Genomic DNA, 27,515 nt, shown 5'->3' on the forward strand with positions numbered 1-27,515 from the left:
AAAAACTATGATCACCAGAACACACACACACACACACACACACACACACCTGAGGGGGCTGAACCTGACTGTCTATATGGGCGTCTTTTTCATAAACTATTGATAACAGACAAACAGGTGAACAAAGGGAGAACTGACTGAGAGACTTCAACACAGTTGGTTTCCAGTCAAATTAAAAATGAAAGTAATTTAAAAATACTTATGTTTGCACTTATGATTTGGGATTCCACATAATTTCATTCTACTCTGAATGATTGAAACCTCTTTCCTGTGGATAAAAGTTTGCTGATATTTGAGTTTGGAGGTGAGCTGAAGGTAGAACTTCTGTGAAGAGATACAAAGCAGCTAGGGGTGGATAGCTGAAGATAGATCTAATCAACAGAAGAATTCAAGATATCAAGGTAAAGTTTCTCTGTTTTCTTATATTTCAACAAGACATAATTTAAAAAAATTCTATTCTTTGTATTGTTTTATGTTTCACTTTCAAATACATATTACACTGTAGGTAATCGTCAGAAAAAAAATATTAATTTCAGCTCCCTGTTTGAACATTTTTCCTCTTTGACACACAGACTCTACATAGGCCACCATAAGGAGCGGAGTAGACAAGCAAGATGGAGGAAATGAAATACAGAGGAAAGAAAAGAGAGGGAAGACACAGGTAAAAACTACTCTGGCAGCCCACTGAGCAAAGCTACTATAGTTTGATCTTAATTAGCAGGTCTGATCAAATATATACAATGGGGGGGGGATTCGTCTTGCTGAAACTTTCTTTTTAGGCAGCAGAAACCCATCTTCTTTTTGTCACAATAATATCTGTATTCCTATTTGTATTCAGATTAGGTTCTTTACAGTGGGAAAATACGAGTCACAACTGTGCTGGGCCATATTGCAGGGGTTTTCTTTAAAAACTAGAGGTTGTTTATATAATGGGAGGAGGAGGAGAAGGAATGTAAAGTTGGTTTGAAGTGTATATGATAAAAAAAATAGAAAGCTGCTGACAAAAAACTGGCCATATTAGCTCACTGGGTCATAATGAATAATTTAAAAAAAGATAAAATAAAGTTTTTGAGTTTTGTCTATGAGAAAACTATTGAGAAAAATCTGAAAAGCTCTCTTGGCCATTTTGCGTGTACTTTTGACATAGTCCCTAACTTCAGCTTGTCAGTTGTCAAGTTGCAACTATGCAAACAATTAATCGATAACCAAAATACTTGCAGATTAATTTTCTGTTGATCAACTAATCGATTAATCGTTACAGCTCTAATTATTATATCATGAGGTAAAAATAACACCACATCAGTCAAGCTATATCCTGCACTGCCCAACAAGGATGGACCTCGCTTAATGTCTGTTTTGTTTTGTTTAAATCCGTAGTTTTTAGTCAGATGGTCTAATGTGGAAATAGCTTTTTTTGTTCTGCCATCATTTATGTACGGTAGTTGTAGAGCAGAGGTCAAGATTACATCATTACATCATGCCATCAAGTTTTAAAGTTGTGTCTGATTGGCTGTATTAGTGAGACAGATTTAGAAAGAAATAGATTCAACACACCATGCAGCTTTGAACTAAGCAGCTGTTCCACTTCCTGTCCATTGGCACACAATCAAAGTTTATTAACCTCTTCATCATTGTTAGGAGGTTAATTATTAGCGAGATAGATATTGGTAATGGATATCATTATTAAATTGTTCGTCTGGTGATATATCAAGTAATGCATTACCAGGTTTCTATTTGGTATAATTTACAGTTTGACGAAACACTTAATTTCCCTTGTGCACTGCTGTGCTTCTCTTTATTGCTGTGGCTGATATCCCCACAGATACCGACTGCTGTTAGGGGAGGGCTGCTCCATTTATAATGTTAAATACGTACTACAGCTTTAATCACATTGTGCACTTTGGTATCTATGAGGTCAAAAGAATCAGGTTGTTTCTGGGTTTAGATTTTTTTTTTTTTAAATACACTTCACTTATGTGCTGCTATCCTCTATATGATTAGGTGGAATTTGTATTGGAAAAACAACTTAAAACTTCAAACTTCTTGTCAAATAGTATTTGTAAAATCTGATATACTACAAGTCTAATACTACAAAATGACTTCATACTTACCATTTGTTTTTTGTCTAACAGTGCATTAAGTGTTATGCAACTGTGATGTGTGATGTGCATATAAGTGTGCTGTAAGATCACCAGAGGGTCAACAATTAAAATCTAGGAAAGTGGAACCAATCTGCTATGTCCTGAGCTGTGCAGTGGCCTAGAGTAGAATAAAATGCTGTATTATAGTAAACATACATTATGGCAGACCTACAATTAGATTGGTGTTTGGATTTGAATGAGAAAAGCAAAAGTGAAATGAAAAATAATCTTTATTCAGTTTTCCTGTAAAGGTGAAGGACTGTGAATGTTTGTGGTGTGCGCTGGACAATTGAAATGGAGGATCTCATCCAAACTGCGCTTTTTTCCTCATTTTTCTGGCCTTTTCAGTGCAAACTGCACTGCATATAAACAGTGCAAGCTGCTGGTTGTCGTCCATGTTTGTTTTGGTACAAGAACACACAACAATTGGCAGTTCTCACGAGATTTGCGGGGTTGTATACCACTAGAACTACAGTCGTTACTGACCAGTGGTTCAGTGCGTTGTCTAATGTATTTACTCAGTCATAAGGTTTATGCTCTTCCCTGACTATCAAAGACTAAAAATCTGTGGAAGTTAGTGGAAACAATCTTTAAGTGTGCTTTTGTAGGTTTCAGCTCATATTTAGGTTTGTCCCAAGCTTTAGGGGAGGTGACCCGTTTAGTCTTATTGTAGAGCTGGGGAGAATAATAACAGTCTTTGGGATGACAAATAATTAATAATTAAATAATTAATTAATTAATAATAATTAAAAACAAAAATCAATTTCTTTACAGACATCGCTGCCTGTTAAATGGATTCAGTAGAATAAACTCCAGCATTCTGTGTTACAGTTCTCATAAATTGCTCTGTAATAACATACTATATACTGATGTCTTTGTATTTATATGTGATTATAGAATTGTGTGATTACACAGTATAACTGGTATTGATTTATTCAAATCAAAGATTCTCCCAGCAACACTTAATTGTGATTTTCAAACAGTGGAAATTTATTTTAAATAACTGTCTTTGCTCTTCTAAAATCAGCAGCTTTTTATGGCTATTTATGTAATGGCTACTTATATGTATCATTATATTATTGTATCCTCATCTCCCAAACACACCTTCTGCCAGCATTGCTGTAGATATAGTGCAGAGCAGATTCACCTGGACTTGCTGGTATTTTTGATAGTTGCTATGGCAAAGTCAAAGATCACAAAGTGTTATCAATTAGAAAAAACAACACCCTGAGAATTATTCTGTACTTGACACATCAGCCAGCAGTGGGGGGCGGCAGAAAGGCTGATAGACACTAAAATGTCATTGGTTTGGTTTATAGTGCCAAAAAACTTGAGTATAATCAGAGGTATTCTGGGGGCTCAATCGACTTAAATGCCTGCTGTGTAACTGTAGTTTCTTGGGTCAGAATCCAGCCTGGGACACCTATTGTATTTCGTTCACCCTACCCTTCATGCTAATACATTTCATCTTGCAACAATTCAAACTGACAAGTAACAATAAAGTAGAAAGACAAAAAAAGTATAGAAACTAACAAAATGAAAATAAGAAGGGAATATTTTACACAGTACATTGACAGCTGCAGGAAGGCTAGGACAAATTGTACCCAAAGATTCTGTACCCTGACCCCTATGAGGAAGAGTTATTTTTTATTGAGAGACTAGTAAATTAATCATAATTATCTATAGAACCTTCTGGAGACGTAACCAGAATCCAACTCCACTTCCTGATTGTGACCTGCATTTGAATTATCATTATTATATTGTAATAAACATCTTTCCCATATATCAAACTCTTCCTCATTGCCACATCCTTGCAGTCCCTTTCAGCCCGACACTGACCTCTGGTTTTAGGGCAGTAAACTTGCACATTCAGCAAACTACACAGAACAATGTTTTCCCTGAGTTTCACATAGATGCAAACTAAATCCTGTAACCAAAAAATGTTTCAAAGTCCAACACCAATTCATTGGTTCTCACTCTCTTGGATCTGCCATCTTGGTCAAGTGAGTTGGGATTGACTCTGGCCTTAATATATAGGATAACTGTGATGACAGCTGAAATCATTTAATGTATGTGTGTTCATGTGTGTGTCTCAGGGATACATGGGATCCATTCCAGCTGAACCCAGTAGGAGCTGAGAAGGAAAGTAAGAGAAGATGTTTCCAACTGGTCCAGTACCTGGTGGCTGGTATTGTGGGGATGGCTGTCTTGACCAGTGCTGTTGTCGCTAAGGTAGGATTGCATGTATTGTGTGTCTGCCTGTCTATCTATCTATCTATCTATCTATCTATCTATCTATTTATGAAGTTATTCATCTATTTGTCATTGGTGTTGAGGCACAGAGGAAGAAGTTTGGCAGACATGATTGTAGTTCGAACATTTTTTTCTGTCAGAACTTTGATAGTTTACAAAAACATGTGTGTCTTATCTGTCTCTGCCTCCCTGTCCAGAGTAACATGAACAACATAGGTGCTATTTATGGTAGGGCAGGGCTTGGAATTCTTGACCCCGTGTACCCAACTCTATTTTTGTTGTTTTATCTCTCTGTCTCTTTCTGTATCTCTGTCTCCCTTTTTTCAGATAATCTTCATTTTCTCTCTATCAGTCTTTAACTCTGCAGCATGTGCATGCGTTTGTCTTCCCCTCTGCTTCTAGAGAACCATATTAATTGTATAACTAGTATGACATAGCAAATTGTAAGTTTACTTTGTCTTCTGTCTCATCTGTCCAAACTCTCTGGTTTTCTTTAACATACTTTTGGTCTCAATCAGGGCTCTCTCTTGGTGTTGTCAACGTTGTCCAGTCCAACCTCAATGCGCAGCCCCAAGGAAAAACAGTTCTACATGCTGATGTTGGTTTTCTGCCTGGTCTGCCCCAACTTCCTGGTGTTTATTAAATCACTGTGGAGGTGTGCCTTCAAGAGCTTTGTGCAGCCCAACATGAGGACCTTGTTATTTGTACGTTTTCTAAAGCAAACTCATTTATTGTGTAACCTGCTTTGCATGTGATGATAACAAATAAGAGTGGATAAATGTACATCATAAATCCTTATTTACAACCTTACATAGGAGGACACTAGGATCACAAGGATATTCCAGCAATAACTGTTTTGATCTTTGTCATTCATTATTTATGACTCTGCTCATCTGTTTAGATTATTAATCTTTATGAGGAAAACAACTTAGAGAATCCTGTAAAATGGGTCCAAACTGTCAAATAGTCAGTTTTACAAAACCTAAAACATGACCATACACAAATTTTAATTCACCTAAAAAGGTTGTTTTAAAAAATGGGGGGATTTATCTTACAAGTGCATGTGCCATTAGCAGATCTTGACCGCAGTATGCCAATGGGTCAAGCATTGTCATGCTTCTAGACACACTCAAATTGCCAGTTTGTGCATAAACTATAAAAATGATGAATGTCAATCTAAATCTTAACTGTAATGCTTAAATTTGTCACCCACCTGTAGCCCATAGAAATACTGTTAGTATGCAAGCATAATGATGTGTGTCTTTGTGTCCAGATTTCTGGCATTGAGTGCCTGGTGTCTCTTGGTACTTCAATCCTGGTGCTAGTCGTTATGCCTCAGTTTGATGTGTTGACCAATCTCTTCATCAGCGGAGGAGTTTGTATTGTGTCTGCCATTCTGCAGATATTATTCAGACTCCAGAGAGAAACATGGAAAATCTTGTTCCCAATCTGCTCCCTCATTCTCACAGTTGCTGGTAACTCTCTTTACATTTACTGTCTATCTGCAACACTGTCTGTCTGTCTGTCTCTTTTGATACTATGATATTAGTCACTAGTATCACTCTAAACAAGAATAAATTCAAAAAGTAGATCTCCATGATCAGTTCTACCCTCACAGACTCAAGATGGTGCTGTTGAGTGTCAAGTCCCATTTGGTTTGTTGTTATCGAAATATGAAAAAAAGAAAGACTTTATTCTATGGACTTAACAAAACACAGCTTGACAAAAACAATTACCTTTCAAAGTCTGACAGCTCATAGGAGGTCATTTGTTTAATAGCCATGCTAACATGTCTTTCCAAATTAGAACTAGGAAGGGGGTGAAGCAGAAAGAGAAAGATGATGCCAATCTGTTATCCTCCTCCTCCACAGAACATGTGCAATAATAGATGTCAAACTGATTGTTTGCTGTGTTTCTCCCACTTGTTTTGAACACATTGCAGTTGTAGTTTGTGTCTTCAGGTTTTGACTGAACTGAGGTGTCTCTATAATTATCTGTCAAGTCAGCTCTTTCAATTTCTTTCCATTGTTGACTTGTGTTTTTCCATGTAATGTCTGATTCAGTAAATCTGCCACCCTCATTATGACAACTGTCACAGATAAATGATGTAAGATTTACTAACTGGCATAACAACACTGACAAGTTCTGATTTGAGCATTCAAATTCAAGTTAGTAAGTAGGTTACAAGCTCCATGGTGGAGAAAAACACCTCAACAGCTCACAAAACTTAGAAAATCATCATCATCAATCATTTTTTTCAGTCAACAGCTGAGAAGTTAGACAAATAATTGCAAATAAACTACTTCAATATTGCATTTTTTAAGTAATTGGCTTGCATTCAAATTCACTGACATGATAGATGGAGAAATAGAGCTGCTAAGTAACTAACTGCTTACTAACTAACCAACAAATTAACAGGTTACTGCCTCCTGGGGGTTGACTACTATGTTCGTGTATCGTCATTTGTGGATAGACAGAGTGCTGACTGCTTTGTCTATGTTGGAATTGGAATTTTCTCTTCACTCCTTGTCTCTCTCTGCTGGTGGGAAAATCCACTGCAAGCTACTAACCGCATGCAGGTATGTTTTTTTTATATGGTGTTTCTATTGTTCTGTCTTAACCTCACTTAACCAACCCCCAAACTAGAAAACTACTTCTTTTTTTCTTTTTCTTTTTTAAATCAGCCACCAAACTGGAATTTACACCACCATCCATTCACCCCATTGTAGACTACAAGTTAAAAAGCTGAAATCCCCTCCACTGACCCCTAACCTTAAAATATAAAAGGTTCTTTTAATTGTTGCCACTTATTTGTAATTGTATTACCCACGTGGCCAGCTGTGCCAGGTGTTTTTCCACCTTTGTCTTCTGATAGAGCTTCAGCTGGATACTGAAGTGTTTTGGGCCAAATATATTTACTTGACATTATCAGTGAGACTATTTTCCCATCTCTTTCTTTCTCCCTGCAGGACAAGCTGTCAGAATTGGACGGTTTCAGGGACTTTGCATTTGTCATCAGCAGTATTCTGAGGATTATAGTGATAGGTAATTTTCTGCCATCAATGTCTGTATCAACATACAACACTCAAAAGAACATGCTGGCAAAATTACACAGGCTCCTGAAATTTATCATCAAGATCCAACACTGCTGTGTTTTGCCATGCTCAGATTGTAAAAATTTCCGACATTCACACTGGAGAACAAACAGATTTCCTGTGATGTCAGAGGTGCAGATGGATTGCAGAGGATGTTCTCCAGCTGTGATGAAATCTTCAATTGTTGTTTTCAATGTTGTAAAGCTATGCTTTCTATTCTGCACAACACAACACTATAAATTTATTCCATTCCATACAACAGCCTAATTTCCTTATATTTACTTGTGTTTCTTACTATTTCAAACCAGCACACTCGACTTCATGTTAACCTATTCTAACATACTATTTTTTGTGGATTATATGTAATTTGACATGTTATGGTTTTTATACTTATACTTAATTAGATTGTCTCTTTTACATCAGTGACACATTGTATTCTGTTGTAGGAGCAGTATACCTGTTCTACCATGTGCTTATTCAGAAATCTATCAGCTGGCCGGACTTTAACCTACAGAATGATGACTGGGAATTACTGCAAATAGGACTTGTGCTGTTTTTCTTACAGGTAGGTAGTAAGGAAGACAGAAAAACAGACAGACAAACAGTTAGAGACAGGCAGAGATGGGCAGTAGGTATATATGGACATGTATGTTCATGGTTCTCTTCTTCTGCTCCCCTTGGGGGATATTTGCTAAGGATTTGCAGCCCTTCTTTAGGTGCTAAACCATCAAATTGCATTTGTCTATATCTACTGCACAAGTAAAATTGAAGAAAATGTTTGAGCTCATGCAATAAACATTATTTAGAGATGCAAAATTATTGAAGAAGGAATGGAAATTTATACACTAGCCACGGCACCTGATTTATCACTGCCGACAGACCACTGCAGCAGACAAAACGGCATCTGAAGTTTGACGTCTGATAAAAGCAGGTGTAAAATCTCCGGCACTGTTTTACCAGGCACACAGAGGGAGAATTGCAATACCAATTAAAAACTAATGATGAAGGCCTGTTAGATTTATTTACTGTTCTAATCTAGTCAAAGGAGTTTAAAACTTTAAAGAACTACTAAAAATCTCCCACATTGATTCTTATTAATTCCAGCAGGTTTAACTCAATCACTGATCAGAATCAGATCTTACTGCCACTTATTTACATCTGTAGAACTAACATTGAAGTAAGCTAAATAATTATTCCCCCTGCCTCCTGTTTCAGGCCTTCTGCTCAGCAGCCTGCCACTGGTTTGGTGTGGTGGCCTGTAAGATTCATGCAGTCAGGATGAGTTTTGCACTGCCAGTATGTTGCACGGGACCTGCAGTGCTACTGTTGGGACTGATACTTTTTATAACCCAGGCACAAAAATTGGACGGAGCAGAGCACGGGAGTATCACAGGTGAGTTTATTTTTTTGTTAACCTATATTATATACTGATAATATTGAGAATCGTTTGTGCTCTGCTGAGATGTACTTTGATACAATTTAGTTTCATTTATGTTATTAATCAGAAAGCAGAAAAATGTTTGTACCTGTTCAGTCGTGGTGAATTGTGAGAAATCTTTGGTTACAAGTTACTCATGTCTCTATACTTTGAAAGGCAAATTTATACTGGGGAGCTAACAAATAATTTCACTTACTGCCAACATCCTAAACCATTTAGCTATATTTCCATTGCAGAATTTTGTGAAAGTTTGGTCTACTTGAGCCATAAGAACACAACCCCTGTGGTTTTACTGGAAATCACAAGGAGCATTTGTCGAACTTCACTCAACAGGTACATGTTTGTGTGTATGTGTGAATGAGCGAGTGAATGACTGAGTGTATTTCAGCCAACAGTATTAAGCATTTCCCTGTATCAGGTTTAAACTGTGTATGCGTGTGTGTTTGTGAGCAGTTGTATTCCCTACAATTCATGCAGCCTTGGTGGTTTATAAATGTGCTTGATGTGAGTAAAATGTCCTAAAACTACATATCATGCAATGTCCTATAACAATATATTAAGTAATCTATGTACAGGCATCAACATACACATTCAATCTATGTATATTTTGCTCAAAATGTTTATGGACTATGTGATTGACAGCTACTACTTGCAATGGCCTTTTTCAATGCTGGCACTGGAGGGAGTGTGTATGTGGTCAGGCTTCGTCACATGTACCTATTACGTATGGAAGATCAAGGTATCCACACACACACACACACACACACACACACACACGCACCTCCATTTACAATAAGCTTCTTACAGGGTCAGTTCACCCAAATTATCAAAAGAGATAGCCGTCTCTCTGAGATTTCTGGCTACACCCCAATACAATGGAGGTGAATGTAATTTCCTTTGTGTTGCTTACAGCATTCAACAATTACATTTTAAAAGGTCAGCAGCAACATCTCTCTCCAGAAACAATGTCTCTGTTAATGTTGATGAGCCAAAGAATAGATTTCATTGGAACTACTCTTTACCGAAAAAGAGTCCCAATGAAAACTGTTCACAGTGAATGTAAATGTAATTTTTCAAGTCCAGGAGCACCAGAAACAAAACTCCATTCACACCGTTGTATTAGGCAGCAGCAGAAATTGTGGACATCTCAAAACCTGGCCAAATAAAACCAAAACTGTCTGCATGGCTAGATACCAGTAACAGCCAGTAAGAATTAGTTTTCTTTGTAGTTTGGATAAACAAAAAAAAAAATGACAGATTCTGAGTTAGTTTCAAACCACCATTTAATCTGAAACTACAGCCTACTGCCACATAGTCAAACTTAAAATCACAACATATTGCACATTTTATTACATTTTAGGTCTACTGGTAATTTCATCAACCCAGGGGTGGGCCTCTTATCTTAAGACCAGACAAAAAGACATACACCTAAATGTCTCTATGGTTCACCATGTCGTAGGTCCAGCGTATAGAGAGAACCTCTCAACTCTTTGTCCGTCGACTCTATGAATCAGCTTTCATTGACCTGTCTCTGCTACTCAACACCAAAATGAAGGTGCCACGAGCCCGAAACCAAGAGAGGTGAGAGGGGTCTGAGAAGGGAGTTTCCCTGATTATTTTACTTTGCATTTTATTTTATTGACATTTTAAGCAGGTATATGGAAAAACCACACTAGGGGTGATAATTGTGTGCGGATGCAATAGAAGCTTTTTTGCATTACCAAGTTAGTTGTATCTGCACATGGTTACTGTATGAAACCATTGGCACCATGGGTCTGTAACAGTCCCCAGCTGCCATATCAGATCAAAGTTTGTTTCTTAGACTGTAGACCCATGTGCATGTTCACAACATGAAATGTTTAAAATTTCTGCTTAAAACCTTCACCTTCCCCTCTCCTCTACAGCCAGGATGACATACAGAACTGCGTGATCTATCTTTGCGCCACCATGTGGCACGAGACCTATGATGAAATGCTGAAGATTCTCACCTCCATGTTCAGGTTAGGGACACTGTCACTGCAGAGGTGTACCAGTATCAAAAAACCTTTTTCACATCTCTTTAAAGAGCAACTTAACAGCAACTGAAAATCTTGTTTCTGCTGACCTCCACTGGTTAACCTCTCACTTTGCTGCAGTGATATAGATGTGTACACTCCAGGCAGGGTCCAAAATTAACTTCTAACTGCCAATGGCTGATAAACTGAAAAAATATACCAGCCATAAATTTGCTGGTCTTTAATCCATTCTATTTTCATACAATGAGTTCCAACCACAAACGAGCAGGTCCTTTTTGTCGAGTACCTGCAGCAAACGCTGCAGCTCATTGTATTGTCGGTGCTGTCATAAAAAAAACAATCTCTCCTCACCCCCTTATCTGTGAAGTGTGACTTCTCAGTAAATTTCCACCATGCTCTTCATTTTTCCTTTTAGGTTGATCTACTCCAGCAATGTGCTGCCACATACTTGCAGACTCTTTTTGTGGTTAGCACGAAATGGTGGTACCCGGCTTGATTACCAGCTAGCTAGATAAAGTAAGCATAATCATAGCGACAGCGGGCAGCAAGGGTCAATCAAAGAACTGCAATACACTTATTGATGGTCATACGTTGCATGTCCCCACCAGTGTGCAGAGTCAATGCAAAACAAAACGCGGTCAATCAACTTGTGTTGTGGTGATGAGAGTCTGTAGTGAAGTATGCCTATTTCAGCAATTCGCCAATGGCGGTTGACCTCATTGATTTTATTCGCCAACGTAGATTTTTACTCGCATTTGGCGAGTGGGGCGTACTTATTTTGGACCCTGACCCCAGGGTGTGTCAGTACACTGTGACGTCACTGTGAATACAGGTGCAGCAGAGCTCACTTCTGGTCAGAGATGCAAGAAGCGTGAGAGGCAGTGAAAAACAGCCTTTTAGCCTGGTGTTATGTTGCTCTTTAAAATGTTAATCATTAATTAAATGTATCCGCTTATGACTTAAGATGTTCAAGGGCTTAAAATGCTAAACATTTCTGCTGTTTAACATTTGAAATTGTATTTGCCTATTTATTTCCTTTCGAGCTTTGACGTTTTGTACAGAAGAAGAAAATACTTGCAGTATTTTGCAGTATTGCTATAATCATTTGTTGTTGTTTCAGGTTGGACCGCTATCGAGGTGATCCAAATGAGGAACATAAGGACTGTTTTGACTTTGAGTGTCACATTTATGTAGATGATGCCTTCATGATTGAAAAGGACACAGAAAGGACGCTGGTTAATTCTTACGTTAATGACTTGATCCATGTTGTCATAGAGATTTATAGGTGAGATTATCCATCCATCTATCAATCTATCTATCTATCCATCCATCAATCCATCCATCTAACCAACCATCTATCCATCCATCCATTCAGGGTGTTTACCAACAAAGAACCAGATGATGTGTCGATCATTGAGACTCCCTATGGTGGCAGGCTGATGTTTGTCATGCCAGAAGGCAACATGCTCTATGTTCACCTAAAAGACAAAAGTCGCATCAGGAACAAGAAAAGATGGTCCCAGGTATGGAGTAGTATACCTAGTGGCAGTAGTGGTACTTTGTGTGTCTATATATTCCTGTATATCTGCGTGTAAATCCTAAAGGTGTCATGGTACAAGATGTTATTCAGTGGCCAACAGTAAAAGACTAGCACCAGGTAGTTCCTAGTTAAAATTGTATGACTATGATGCAGGGGATTGCTCAAAAATCTCTTTTGAGTCCTCTAATGAAAAGGCATAGGCAAATGAAAAATTTTCCCAGAGTCCAAGGTTGTCCATTGTCTTCAAATTGCTTGTTTTGTCCAAAACCCAAAGTTTTTCAATTCACTATCATATGACAGGGAAAAGCAGCAAATCCTCACATTTCAAATGCTGTAACCAGCCCATTTTTGACATTCTTACATCAATTAACAAATTAGTCTGCAATAAATTTTCTGTCAATTGACTAATAAATTAATCGACTAATTGTTTCAGCTCTACTTAGTAATGCAAAATGAAGAACTCTATTGTTCTATACACACTTGTGAATACTGAAAACGAGTTTAGGCTTTTCTCTAATGTCTCAATGTATTGACAGTGGAAGAGATTATGCTGATAATTAAACATCTCTTCAGGCATATCATTGTACTACTGTAGGAATATGTTAACTTATAATTTGAGATATGTTTTATAATAATATTGCGGATATAATTATATTGTCTTTCCTATTTGTATTATGGTTCCTTTAAAACACAATTTCATCATGTCTCTCAGATTAATCAAATGAATAACTGACAAATCATCTCTGTTAAAGATTAGACTATTTAGATTTTCACTCTTTACATTACTGTATATGACTTTCAGATTATGTATATGTATTATCTACTCGGCTGGAAGGGCTACATCGTCAAGAACCCTCAGAAGATCTCAGTAAGACTTTTCTGCCTTTTGTGTAAAATGTGCACATATTAGTATTTTGACAGTATGTGTATAAAAAATCTAAATATGTCAAATATCTATCCTGTTTTGTCCAGCGCCAGAATAACCCATGCAGAGCTAGTTTGATCTCTATGGATGGCGAAATTTTCCTGTTGCCTCAGTATGACAATGACATCAAGAGAAAATTCATCTCAGATGAACACACTTACATCCTGGCTCTGGACGGAGACACTGACTTCCAACCTAAAGCTGTGATCCTGCTCGTAGACAGGTAAGTGACAGACAAATCAACCAACTGATTTATACTATTATGGCTCAGGATTGAGATCTCATCACTTTCCAACATAAATCACTGATACTAATGGTGGAGAGGAAATGCTTTAGCTAGTTGTTTTTTTTGTTTTTAGTTTGACATTCAGCCAGTTAGGGCAATTGTTTTTCACTTATTATTGTATATAAGTTATTATTGTATATTTTTAAACATTTAGTAATTGAAACATTTATTTTCATTTACAGATTGAGGATGTATGAAAATGTAGGTGCAGCATGTGGTAGAATCCACCCTACTGGTATGGGTAAGTAGACTTTTTTTTAAATGTCAAACATGGTTCAAGTTGGTCTAACAACAAGACTAAGACCTTGATTTTACTTTAAGTTGCTTGCCCTGTGCAGCCGGCACCTGGAGCTATGAGGTAGCTTCCACTGAATCCATTTAACACAGTACGGCATAGCAAACCATCTACTAGCAGGACTTTGTAACCCAGTTGCAGAGGACAAGCATCCCAAATGCATGCCCTTAAATGGTAAATGTCACATTAAGTCATGGGATGAATTATAGTATCACCATATTTTTCATCTGTACCATGACTCAGTTGGTTGCTTAGATGGGAACTTCATTACATTGTATAGTTATTCATTGGAAATGCCTATTTTTGTAGCAGTAATCAAAGGTACTAACCATTTAAAAAGGTCCTGCTTCAGTTCCCAGCAGTGGTGCTTTCTGTGTGTAGTTTGCATTCTCCTCATACAGTCCAAAAATAAGTAAGATGGTTTAATGAAGGTAATTCGTCAAAAGGTAGGAGTGGTCCTGTCCAGCATACACTGGGTGTTTGCTGGGATAGACTCCAGCTTCCATAACCCTCAACATGACTGAGTGAAAAGAGATCATTTAAGAACTGAGCATTTGTGTATTTTCACTGCTGAAGATTATCTATTTTTCGTCCTTTTTTCATTTTTGTCTATCACTTTGTCTCTGTGACTCCCTGGTCACCACCCTGCCTGCCATCCCAGGTCCCATGGTGTGGTACCAGAAGTTTGAGTATGCAGTAGGCCACTGGCTACAGAAGACAGCAGAACATGTGTTTGGCTCTGTGCTGTGCAGTCCAGGATGTTTCAGTCTGTTTAGAGGGTCGGCCTTAATGGATGACAATGTAATGAAGAGATACACAACAACTGCAACCCAAGCTTCGGAATATGTGCAATATGACCAAGGTTGGCACACACACAGACACGCAAGTGCACCACCATTTTTACCTCGCCTAGTTTTGTCTATTTACCATTCTTCTTTGACTCTTCACGTCCATTTCTCACATTTCTTTTGTGTCTTGTGTGTGCATGTATATGCTTCTAGGGGAGGATCGTTGGCTGTGTACTTTGTTACTGCAGCAAGGGTGGCGTGTCGAATACAATGCTGCATCAGATGCATACACCAACTCACCACAGGAGTTCAAAGAGTTTTATAACCAGAGGAGACGATGGGGACCATCGACACTGGCTAACACACTGGACCTTCTGCACAGGTTAGTGTTATTTATTATTAGTAAGAGTGGATTTACGTCCTTGGACAGGTACTTTCTCACTTAACTGATTAAAAAAAAAAATCAAAATTAAAATTTGACTGTTTGTTCTGGTGTTTCAGAGACATATCTACAGGCTAGACATCCTCAATCAGCTGTTTACTATGACACTTTGACATGTACATTGTAACCCTTTTCTGTGGTTGTGACTTAAATCACAGTGGTTCAGAGACAGTGAAGAGAAACTCGTCCATCTCCAGGCTTTACATCTTATACCAGATGTTCACTGTTGGTTCCTCTATCCTTGGTCCAGCCTCTGTGACACTTATGATAGCAGGTAGGTTCAGGTCTAGTTTATTACTCTACAAGCCTTTCCTTTTGGGGGTTATGTAATGCAGTGGGGATAACATTTTCTTCCCCTCCACCATTGTGTCCCTGCTTCTCTCATCTCCACTTATATATGTTTACCATTATCAGGCTTTTTTAATTTAGTCATTGAGGGTTGAATACATCAATAAGATCTGACGCCTTCTGCATTTACATGAACTTGGTGACTGGAAACAATCATTTTTGGTGTTTTACTCTTTTAAGTGTAGCTGTTAGTAGACAACAAGTTGCTGCTCATTAAATCTGATCAACTTTAGAAAGGTGAATCCTGAAGATTTCATCAGAAACCTGTGACTTACTTTCATTCACGCTACTATCTAACACCATAGTCGTGTTGGCTCACTCAAGCCATACTGCAGTTTATGAAGTTCACATTAGAATGACTTAAGTAACTGAGCAAATCCCAGCAGGAAAAGTCAAACTGTTTCTTCAGCAGCTAGCTACAAGCTTCTTAAGACTTCTTAACAAACACGAGGACGCATGTGAAATAACTTTTGAAATTTTGCTAAACATTAAATTAGCTTTGACCAAAAGCGGGGGAAAAAGCAACATGGAATATCAATTCTGTAAAGTGAGTGTGAGGTAAATATGATTTTTAGCTGTGAGTTACGCTAGCTTACTATTATATTCTGCGTCATTTCAAGTCATATTCTGATTGGATGGTTTGTAAATATGGATCGTGGGAGCAATTACATGGTAAGATTTGGGTAATTCATTTATGTGTTTTTTGGCCAAAGTTCAGCCGTCAGTTTCCTTGGAATGAATGGGCCAGCATCTTGGCAGTCTGCATCCAGACATCCACGGACTTAGGCTAAATCAGAACAGACTTTATAATAAACTCAAATGGTGACAAGTAGGACACCCAGAATGCCCTGCATATCTGTATTAACAATTTTTCTGTATTAATAACTTCATCCAAGTCCATCTACCTGCATCCATTCCTTATTTATTCCCCTCTCTCTATGTATTTTCCTGCCAGGTGCTTTCCAATTTGTCTTCAAAATCTCTGGAACACTTTCCATCGTCATCGCAAGCATTCCTCCCGTGTTCTACATGATCGTCTGTTTTGTAGCCAAGTCTAATAACCAAATAACCATCGCTGGCATTATGAGTGTTCTGTACGCATTCCTCATGACTGCATCCTTCTTTTCTATCATCGGTGGGTAGAAACTCTTTGTGACTTCATATTACTTTGTGTGTGTGTGACATTTTCTTTTAAATTATGATTTAGTAAATGCATTTTAAACTCCTAAATGCACATACACACACCATGTTCCCCTTTTAGGTGACATGGTGATTCAGGGCACCTTCCTGACCCCCACTGGCTTGTTTTTGATTTCTATGGCAATCATGTACATGGTGACAGCTATACTACACCCAGAGGAGTTTGGTATGGATATATTATTATAAACATTATTTTCATGTTTTATGTTATGCTAACAATTTTATGTTATGTTAACAGTTTTATATTATGTTATTTTCTCCAGGGATGATTATCTATGGTCTGATGTATTTCATCTGTATCCCCAGTGGATATCTCCTACTGACCATCTACTCACTGGTTAACATGCACATTGTGTCCTGGGGCACAAGGGAATCCAACAAGTAATGCACTGATCATTATTAGAAGGACTAGTACTTTCACTTTCAGCTGCAAACAATTATTTTCATTTTTAATTAATCTTTTAATTACATAATTTGTAATTTACAATGATATTAAGCAAAGAGAAGCAGCAAACCCCCCAATTTACAAATCTAATCATCCATTAATCTAAAGCCAATCTGTTCGTTGATTAACTGACTTCAGTGATTTCAGCACTAATGGTGTTAGTTGTAACAGTAAAGATAACTGTTGTAAGGAGAGACGTGGTAATGTAAAAGTAGCATTAGAAGGAGCAAAAACAGTTACAACAGTAGTAGACAAAGTGGAATTTCCAAACAGTAGAAGTAGCTGCAATCTAGGGCGTAACATCCACTAGGGACAGGGGGGACATTATCTGTTGATCGTGCCTTAAATAATGTGCCATAGATCTATCAGTCCTATTCCTGAAAGTATAGCTTATCCCTAATTGAATACCAAATCATGTGATTTTCAGAAGGATTATGGGTTAAACATGCAGAGCAAGACAGCTTTTTCTGATGTATATTTACTACTTTTCTGTCAGAATGGTTAAACTAAGCACAATGGCCATCTTAATCACGTGTTGCTGCTGGGAATATGATAAAAAAAATGCAGAAAATGGTATTCATATCCTTGTATTTCCTTTCTGCTTTATTGTGCACCCCACACTCTTCAAACCAATGTTACACCCTTGCCAGCAACAATGGTGATTGTGTTACTATAATTAATTGATTAATATTGTGACGTAAAAGAGGAAATATGAATTGTTAATGTCAAAAATACAATTAACCTGAGACTTGTGCACTCAATTAAAAGTTTTAAAAGACAAGAAATAAAATATACAGTCCAATAACTGAAATGTATGAAAATATCAGAGTTATAGCAAACCAGTTAAAAGACGTAAAAAAGGTGCCTGAGGGTATATAATGATATGTGATACTGTAAAATTACGTAGAATTTAAGCTGATGAAATCCATCCAATCATCCATCCATTTTCCGCCACTTATCCGGTTCGGGTCGTTGTGGGAGCAGGCTATTGTTAACCAATGATTCACTTATCCAGCAGATAAGCGGAGGCAGCGGGGAATTAATTTGTTTTCTTTTATGCCAATCTGCATTCCCAACAATCACTCACTGTATCTGTCTGTATTTTATTGTGGGTAAAGTTTTTTCTGACTGTCCATCCTTCTGTCTGTCTGTCAGGGGAGACGGAGAAGTGAAGAAGAACCATAATATTCTGTGTGACACAAACTGTAGACTCTGCTGCTGGGACATGAAGATACAGGTACTGTTACCAAACAGCTACTAACAAGCCCTGCAGTGGATGAATCGATGGGACGGATTCATTAATTTTATCCTATTGCTTTACAGGTAACACAGGAAACAGAGAATCTGATGATTCGACAGATCACAGGCCAGACTACACAGCAAGCCCCTCCCCTTCCAATCACCAACCAGGAAATAACTCAACAGGCAGCTGCAAAGGTGGAGCCTCGAGCCGAAGTCAATACAACCAAAAAAGAAACTGTGGAAGAGACTGAGAAACCGCCAACTGACAAACTGAACAAGAAGGCGGCAAAAGGCAATGACGATGCTTCCAGTGGCAGGTATTTATTTTTCTTTTCTTACTTCTTCTGTTTATCATTAATCTATCTGGTCACTAAATATTTCAGTCAATCTGTCAGAAACCTGTACTGCCATTAAGTCAATCAGCTGTTTAGTCAATCGGTCAAACTGTAGCTTGTGTTATCTTTCATGCTGAGATCATTAACACACCCATGTACACAAACTCACCTCTACACGCTGCTGACGTCAAACAGAGTACAGTACAGTTCAAGTTCCAGACTGAGGACACTTGGTTGTTCCTCATTTTGAAAATATTAGACTTAGATTTAGATAATCATCTGTCCTTGTAGAAGAACAAAAGCACCTATACACTTGAATTGTGAAATCCATACTACCCAACACTCAGAAAAATGTTTGTGTGCCTGTGTGCAGTGATGACAGTGATGAAAAAGAGAGCATATCACAGAGTGCATCCGACAATGATGATGATGATGAGGTTGCCAAGACTGTTGACATAGAGCAAACACAGGAGCTTCCTGTCAGTGGTGAGAAGCACTTTCACTGTGTATTTGCCCTGAATACTCCATACTGTCATTCATACAATTCATTATGTAGAACCCAGTATGTATAGCATACTATGACATTATTGGTGTGTATGTGTGTATGTAGACTGGGTGAAGCCGGTAAAAGAAGAGTTTTTGAAGAAGCTGACTTATGCCAACATGAAGAGAAATCTACAAGAACAAATACGGTAAATAACTGAGAAATGTAAGATTTTGTATGTTCTGAGTCATAAGGCTTTTGTCACAATATCCACAAAAACTGTGGCAGTGTTTGCAAAAAACAGTGAATATTACTGTAAACAAATTAATAAACTAGTTTGTATCACAAACCGGAATTTGTTTTTGTGCTTTTCTTGTCCTCAGATACACACTCCGTAACAAAAATCAGGATGATGTGTGTGAGGAGCTGGTCTTAATGTTAACAGACACTCTTAATGGAGAACTAAGTGGAATAGGGCCCGAAGATGTTCTGTCAGAAAGCCAGCTGGAGCAGTTACAATATGCATTGGCAGAGCAGGTAACAATAATAATAATAATAATAATAATAATAATAATAAGAAGAAGAAGAAGAAGAAGAAGATTAATAGTAATAGCACATAAGCAATTGATTTGGTTAAAAAAAAAGTAATAATGTGTTGTTCTTAAAATAATGTGTGATAAGTTTGGCAGCAATAGCTCAGCTATTTTAGTTTTCTTTCCTTTTACATTGCCTTTGCCATATTTGTTTACATTTTTGTCAATTCAATCTCCATTATAAACAAAATGTAAAATTTTATTATATCACATTAGAATGCTTCTATTTCAGAGGCTTTTGATTTTATGAAAACCAAACTTAAAAGCTCCTGCAGAAGAGGAATGATTGAATCACTGAGTAACTGACTTTCTCTATCTTCCAGGCTCGGCGTATCCTTAAAACCAGTCATATGGAGCGATTAGAGAAGAGAGTAAGGAGAGCCATCGAGAAAACACTCACCGCCCCACAAGTTCAAAAACTAGATGAGGTAAGATGCTGATTCAGCCCCTGGGTTTGTGAGATGCAAATACTGTACAAGAACTAGCAGGGACAAGTCAGTGTTGCCTGGCAAGCTGAAAATCTTTTTCTGTACAGGTAGTACAGAAAAAAATCAAATAGTAACTTAAATGGGTAATCAAGAAAATGTGTTTAGGTCTGAGAAGGTACGGTGACAAAGTCAGGTTTTACACAGGGTTGATGTAAATGTTTTGTCATTCTTAGCTTTACTTTTCTATTATTACATTAATTAAGGTAGTTCCACTTTTGCCTTAGTTTAAATAAATCCTAAAAATTACTTGTGTGTATGCATCTGTGTATGTGTTTAGGGTGAGCATGACTTCTGGAACAAGTTAATCGAACGCTACTTGAAGCCCATCATTGACACTAAAGCACATCTGGAGGACGTCACAAGAGAACTAAAGTCACTGCGCAACAAGGTCAGCTCTCTGCATTTACTGTTTGTGCAAATGGGTCTGTTTTTTTGTGTTTATGGCATCAGTTCTCACATGAAGTGTGCATCTGTTTGGACCTTGAAATACTGACAACGTATTGGGCCAGTTTATTTTCTAATTATTTATTAAAACATTAGTCTGTTTTGGGAGCAAGCCTACTGAGGGGTCTACTACAGAAAGGGAGAGGCCAAAGACAAGTCAAACAGAAAATTGACCCATCTATTTATGTTTATTGCTCTCCTGATTGGTGTGTTGTTGACTTCGACCACTGTCAAACCACTCGCAAACCTTCCTGAAGTGCACATGCCATGATAACATCAGAGAAAGTGAGGGAAAAAGTTCCTCCAGCCAAGCAAGAGCTGAAAACCCAGTCACCTCTTACCATCTGTTGCATAGTGCACCTTTTAATCTGCTTAGAAATTTAGAACAAAGGAGGGATATAAGAAAAGTTGATAGCTTCCAGTAAACAGTGTAGCACAGTGGGCTTCAGGTGCTGGGAGGCCAAGGAATAATTTCTTTTTGGAATAAACAGAGCCAAGAGCTCTGTCCAAACTGTTAGTGCTTTCTACAAACGTTTGAGGTGACCCTCAAAAACGACTCTTTTGCTTTCCTTAAAATATGTTTTTACGTCAACCTATTAAAAGATATATATTACAATTACAGCCTAGATTTTAAAGGCAGATGTCAATATCAATATTTGAGAGTTTAAAAAGCCGATAATACAGTATACTGTCCAATATTCGTTTTTTTCGTAAACACAAACGTTTCTGATAAATTTTGGTTATCAAAAAATTGCGACCAAGATATGTAGTGAGCGGGACATTTGAAATAAAAAAATAATAATTTGTCAATGCTGTCTGGTGGAAAAACTACAGTACTAAATGCTGACACTGTTTCTAAATTACCTCAGACATATCTTTGGCATTTGTCTGGTACAATTCCTTGTGACTTATTGGCCAACATATATGCTAATACCGATATATCTGTGATAAACTAGCTTTGTTATTGTATCATTCAGAAAACATCCCTTGATTGGCTTGTTTGGAATGGGAATGACAATGAGCAAAGACTCATGGGGCATTTTATATCTTTCTGGGGAGTTCATCTCAGTTAAAATTTCTGTCCATTTTGTATGCACACTCATACTTTTCAATACAACTAACATTGCAGGCACTAAAACTGACATGTTATTTGTATTTAGTATGAAGAAACAGTATTAAATACTCCTTCCTCCCCACAGGCAGTCTTCCTGTATTTCATCATCAACGTGCTGTGGGTGGTGGCTACCTTCTTCCTGCAGGCCATAGGAAATGATGTCATCAGCATCAAGATCCCTAAATACTATCCAAATGGAAGTCTATCTGAAGAATCCCTCAAGGTTGGGAGAGACAGACACACACACAGACAGCCCTACATGCATGTGCTGCAGAGATAGAATTAGTTAAAAGGAGGACTGTGACATATTTTTGAATGTTTGTCAGTAATGCTGTAACTCCTGCTAAAAGTAATCACCATTACTGTCATTTTGTGTTGACAGGTGGAGCCAGTCAGTTTGATGTTCCTGTTGTCTTTTGCTATTCTTCTCATTATCCAGTTTCTGGCCATGTTATATCACAGGTGTATACACACACACACACACACACACACACACTTTTTCTCATCACTTCAAATTCAGTTTTTACTTTTTTGCAGCTGTAAAATCAGACTATATATTTGACAGCTTCATGGCTAACTCACAGACTGACCTTGAAAACTAAGCAGGAAAACATCCTAATTTTCAGAGAGTGGAGGTTTGATTCAGTGGCAAAGAAATGATAGCAAAGTTTTTAAACTGGTACTGAATATTTTCCCCCATCATGAGCAGCATTAATACATTTATGGAGAATTATAATTACATCTTCTGTTCTTGGAACTATTCTACATCTGTTTCTTCATTTTCCCATATTTTCTACTCGTGTTTCATCTTGGTGCCTCTCTGTTTGCAGGATCTACACTCTGATCCATGTGGTGTCCTATCGCAGCACAGAGAAAGACTACAGACAAAGAGACAATGTAAGTAACAACACTCAAACACACACACACGTATATACACATAAAACTGCTGGGACTTTGTTTTTGTACCTTGTCAGGTACAAGACTTGCAGAGGCTTTGAATATATTAAGGTCCCTTAACATAACATTGTTAAAGAAAGAGAACCAAACGGACTTGTCATGAAAACGGAAACAGTAAAACATAACTATACACAAATCTAAACTTCACTATCAATCACTAAAACATAATGACAGCTTGTTTAGACACCCAAACATTATGACACTATACTAATATGGCTTTTGCATCAACATTTGCAGTACACCTAAAAACTCACAGTATATATATGACTCAAGCACTGACTGGAATGGACTGGGACTTAAAAGCAGCCCTGGAGTTTGACACAGAGCAGCCAAACACAGCTGGCATGCAAATACTACAAGGCCTATGACGGGATTCACATACAGTATGGTGTATTCACAATAGAATATGCATTTAAATATGAGTTTAATATAGGCAATTGCGCAAGAGGGGTTCAATAACATTTAATCATTACAAAAAATGCAGAAAGTGCAATAATGGGTTCCAAAAAGAAAACATATTCAATATATAAGGTATGAGCATGTAAGCTAAATAAAGCTAATGGACAGGTAAAGGATATTATTTATTCAGGCCATAGATTAGTAGTGACATGTTGTGAGGGAAAAAAAACATAAAAGGGGAGCCATGTGGCACATTCTCTCTTAAAAAAGTGTGCATGTATCTAAATTTTAGATTTGAAGTACTGTACTGTCACACATGCAAACCAAGTTTTTTCAACTGCAGAATGACATTAAGACAACAAAATTGTTTCAGTTAAAATAAAAGAATGCATACATGACTTACGCATGTTTTTGTTATCCATCAATTTAACATAAACATTTATATAGGCTAAAATGCAAATCTTCTTACCTAGTTGCAAACAAAGTACAGATCAGTCTTGATTAACACGGGGATAGTGATGACTTCTACAGCATTTAATTGTCATAAATTAATAATATGGTAAGTTCTGGCAGTGTGCCATCTATAAAATTAAATGAGCAGCAGGAGACCCCACACAGGACTCCCTCCAACACATGACAGCTGGCTACATATACATGCTGTTTTCCTTTGCAAGGTCGTTATTAAAGCAAATTACTCATTATCCAGCACAACTTAAAAGAAAAGGAAGGACTATAGGCATAGGCTACAAACCGTCACAAATCACACACAGCCAAACAGGTGACTTGACAACTAAAATGTCAAAAAAATAAACATGAAACTGGAGGGTTCTTAAAGGTGCTATTGATAACCTCTGCCAAGGTGCATTTATTTATGCTAAAGTCGCGGTGAAAAGAGGATAGGGTTAAATAGCACTGGAACAACAAGAATACGTTTTTCTTCCATTTTTATAAGACATAGCGGAACAGAGAATGGGATGGTGAAACAAAAACATTTGACTGATTGGTGGACGCTTCAGCGCGTCATTGGAGCGCTGGAAAAGGCTGAGGCCAGCTCAACTTTGTTTTGTAGCGCGTCACTCCCATCACCTAGCAACAAGTGTCGGGAGTCAGTCTGTAGCTTCATGGCTTCCATTGAAAATTAGTTGTAGCCTGATGGTTTGTCGCCGGTAGTCTGAACACAGCATAGCTATACTATACTATACTATACCACGTGATTCAAGCATCGTATACTATTGTCTCACAAGCCTTATTAGAAGCAGGAACCAAACGTCAGACATCTCACACAGAAATAAATTCAGTCATTTTGCACCTATATATATTATGAAAAGTGATCCTTTTATTCTGCACCTTTCTAAAAGCTCTGGGTGTTTTTGTTGTTGTTGTTTTTTTTACATTCTTCTACATAAAAATGTTATCAACATAACCTTTAATATGTTCCAAGCCCCAGCTCTTGTGCTGGGTGTCTGAGTGTAGACAAACTTCATTAACCCTGACTATGATATCACACAAACAGCTACATTCAGGCAAACCCATTACATGCGATAAAACCACATCAACAACTGCATATACAACAGTAAAGAAGTCCATACAGACAGCCACAGCTGGTCATTTGCCACCAGGAAAGCCACAGAGGGAGCAGGGAGAGAGGAGGGGGTGTGTTTGACTCACCTACCGGTATTTGAAGAAGGCCGCTGGCCTCCATGGTGGCAAAGTGTTGATAACCACGTCAGATAATTACATTATTTTGTCCAAGTCTTCCCATGTGTCATGTGCTCTGACTTCGCCCTCTTTCTTTACCCGGGCAGGTCCAGTTTCGGAGCAGCTCCCTTCAGTTTCTCCTCTCAATCATTTTGAGCGGTTTGATTTTAACCAGCTAAGATTAGCTAGTGAAGTAGTCACGCAAAAAAAGCAGGTAGCTGATATCATTAGCGCTGCTGGGAAACTTGATAACTAACCCAGTTTGTTTCTTTTGAACAACTTTGCTAACTTTCTAGGGTTTAATTGGAGTGAAAGAGGCCACAGTGGCTTCCATTCACAATTTTTACCTGAGTCCTGACCGCTTACTTAGTTTCCCAGTGGCTTGAAGTTTTTACTTATCAAGGGATGCCATTGCCAATCTCACCTGCGTTTCTATCGGTAGACACGCTCGCCTCCATAACAGTGCAATACCATCTGTCACCACACAAGCTAATTGACGTTTACCACACCTTCCAATCCAGAGGGCGCTGTTTCACTCATTTTACCAAACTCAATGGAAACTTTGGGATAGATAGATTTAAAGTAAAACTGAGAAATTTCAAGGAAGGTCTGACAAATAGTGAATGGCACTGAAAATATTGAAGATTGATAGATTATTTAATTAATCCCAATGAGAAATTGCATTGTTGCAGCAGCCAAGTGGGTATAGTTGTAACATTACAATATTTTAAACAGCATAAACTGCAGGGCTGTAGCGTTTAAGTTTCATATAGCTCAAATCTTCTGCAGACAAAGCAGTTTTTCAAAAGGTTTTGAATCTGTATTTTATCTATAATATATATTTCAATCATCTAAATGTGTGCTGATTAAAACAGACGCTAGATGCAACAAACGTGGCCAAAGACAAATGAAACATTTAAAGCCAGAGACATCATCACTCATTCTGTTAACAATGTAGAAACTCTCAGTTAGGATAAGTCTCTTCATTTACTTGTCAATGCCATCCATGAGATCTTTATTTGTGTGTGTGTCTGTGCCTTCCTGTCACATAGGAGGAGGATGAGGATGATGATGGCTTGACTCTGGAGAACCAAGTTGCCAATGGACTTGTCATTACCAGTGATGACCTGTAGTCAGAAACAAACAACTGTAAACAGTGAAACACAACAACCAGCACACAGTGGCATCGCCAGTGGCAACCAACCAGCAGGTCTCTGGCTGGCAATCAAACACTTCTTTTTCCAGTTTTCACAATGCACTAAATACAGCACATATTAATGATCAAACAGCACAGAGGATAGCCTGTCAGACAGTTTTTGTAGACAGGCTATGTCTTAACCTTAAGGTCGCAGTAAATCATCTAGTCTTCAGCTATTCTGCAGCAGCTGTTTTGCCTCCCAGCTAGTGAGATTTGAGTATAGTCCAGCTAAGGTGGCAAAATGGCACAAGGGAAATCAATTATAGAAGAATAAGCTATAAGCTATATCTAATAAACTTTGTTTGACAATATAAAATGAGGAATTATTAAAATGTGAACTCAGGTTTTTACACAATGGGATCTCAGGTAGGAGTGTTTTTAATTATCAAGTGTTTTATTTGAATGTATTTGCTCTAAAGACTTGTATTTCTTCTATTTGAAGTATGGTTGAATGCATCAAGTCCACAGACTAATTGAATGTCCTTATCCGAATCAAGGGACTAAAGATAGAGGGTGTTGTATATGTTGTAGAGAGTGCACATCCCATTATACAATAATTTAGGAGGGTTACAAAAATAAATTTTAAAAATTCCTTGTTGAAGACACACTTCACATAGGTATCAGAAAGTTTACAGAATAATCAGTGTAATCTGGTCTTTTTTTGCATTTTTATTAATCACAATAGGTTGTATATGGAAGCAAATCATTTTAATTTGTTCAAGACTAATATGTATGAGCTCCTTGTCAGTTCAGGTTAAAGAACAAATACTTGAATGTTGCTCCCAGGAAACAGTGCCAAAGATTTATAAATGTGATACTTGCACATGAAATATAGTGAGGAATACTTTCAAGATTTTATTGTTAGACCTCCTATTTTATACTCTGAATAGTTTCTGGTGTAATTTACACTAATGTGTTGCCTTTTTAATATTGTGTCAAGATGCCATCAGTGTAATTATGTTTACCAATTATGTATACCAATTGTAACAATTCACTTTACAAAGGGATAGAATTTTCTTGAAAATATTTAAATAAACTGCCTGGAAAACTATTGAACTGATTGAAGTAAACGTGTGGACAATCTCCTTGTATTGTGAAAGAAATATATAACTACATATCATGTCAGAAATAACGCCTTTATGTGTAAATTGTATTTAAACATATCTAAATTAAGCTTACATGGTCTGACTCATAATTAGCAGCTCATATTCATCTTCTCATATTATTAACATGCTCTATATGAGTAAAAAGAATATTTCATGTCCTTTGGATACAAAACTGAATTTTCTTATTGTTGTTGAGACTTTGACAGAAATGTGTTTATTCAACTCTATGGTCAAAAGGTGGTTAAA

At 37.6% G+C, this 27,515-nt stretch overlaps 2 protein-coding genes across 3 annotated transcripts in view; one reads left to right on the top strand and one right to left on the bottom strand.

Moving 5' to 3' along the window:
* The window catches only part of LOC122876003 (CUB and sushi domain-containing protein 1-like), a 491,774-nt gene extending 465,763 nt beyond the window's left edge, over positions 1-26,011 (bottom strand). For both annotated transcript variants that reach the window (XM_044195800.1, XM_044195789.1), the window contains exon 1: positions 24,936-26,011. In XM_044195800.1, the coding sequence (XP_044051735.1) occupies positions 24,936-24,969 (34 nt within the window). In that variant the 5' untranslated portion in view covers positions 24,970-26,011. The remainder of the gene's footprint in view (positions 1-24,935) is intronic.
* Positions 63-27,228, top strand: chs1 (chitin synthase 1). The gene is made up of 35 exons (XM_044195815.1): positions 63-401; positions 573-661; positions 4,238-4,373; positions 4,913-5,098; positions 5,668-5,869; positions 6,813-6,973; positions 7,364-7,439; positions 7,936-8,054; positions 8,705-8,882; positions 9,164-9,260; positions 9,570-9,666; positions 10,387-10,508; positions 10,832-10,927; positions 12,063-12,227; positions 12,318-12,465; positions 13,285-13,350; positions 13,455-13,630; positions 13,876-13,934; positions 14,650-14,850; positions 14,990-15,158; positions 15,377-15,492; positions 16,522-16,701; positions 16,828-16,932; positions 17,030-17,147; positions 18,367-18,448; positions 18,535-18,770; positions 19,162-19,274; positions 19,399-19,480; positions 19,656-19,809; positions 20,189-20,293; positions 20,631-20,741; positions 21,997-22,134; positions 22,294-22,373; positions 22,742-22,808; positions 26,018-27,228. Exons 2-35 carry the CDS (start codon positions 615-617, stop codon positions 26,096-26,098), a joined length of 4,269 nt encoding a protein of 1,422 aa, XP_044051750.1. The 5' UTR covers positions 63-401; positions 573-614; the 3' UTR covers positions 26,099-27,228.
* The last annotated feature ends 287 nt before the right edge of the window (positions 27,229-27,515 follow it).

The sequence above is a fragment of the Siniperca chuatsi genome, linkage group LG1 (assembly GCF_020085105.1).
Source record: "Siniperca chuatsi isolate FFG_IHB_CAS linkage group LG1, ASM2008510v1, whole genome shotgun sequence".
NCBI lineage: Eukaryota > Metazoa > Chordata > Actinopteri > Centrarchiformes > Sinipercidae > Siniperca > Siniperca chuatsi.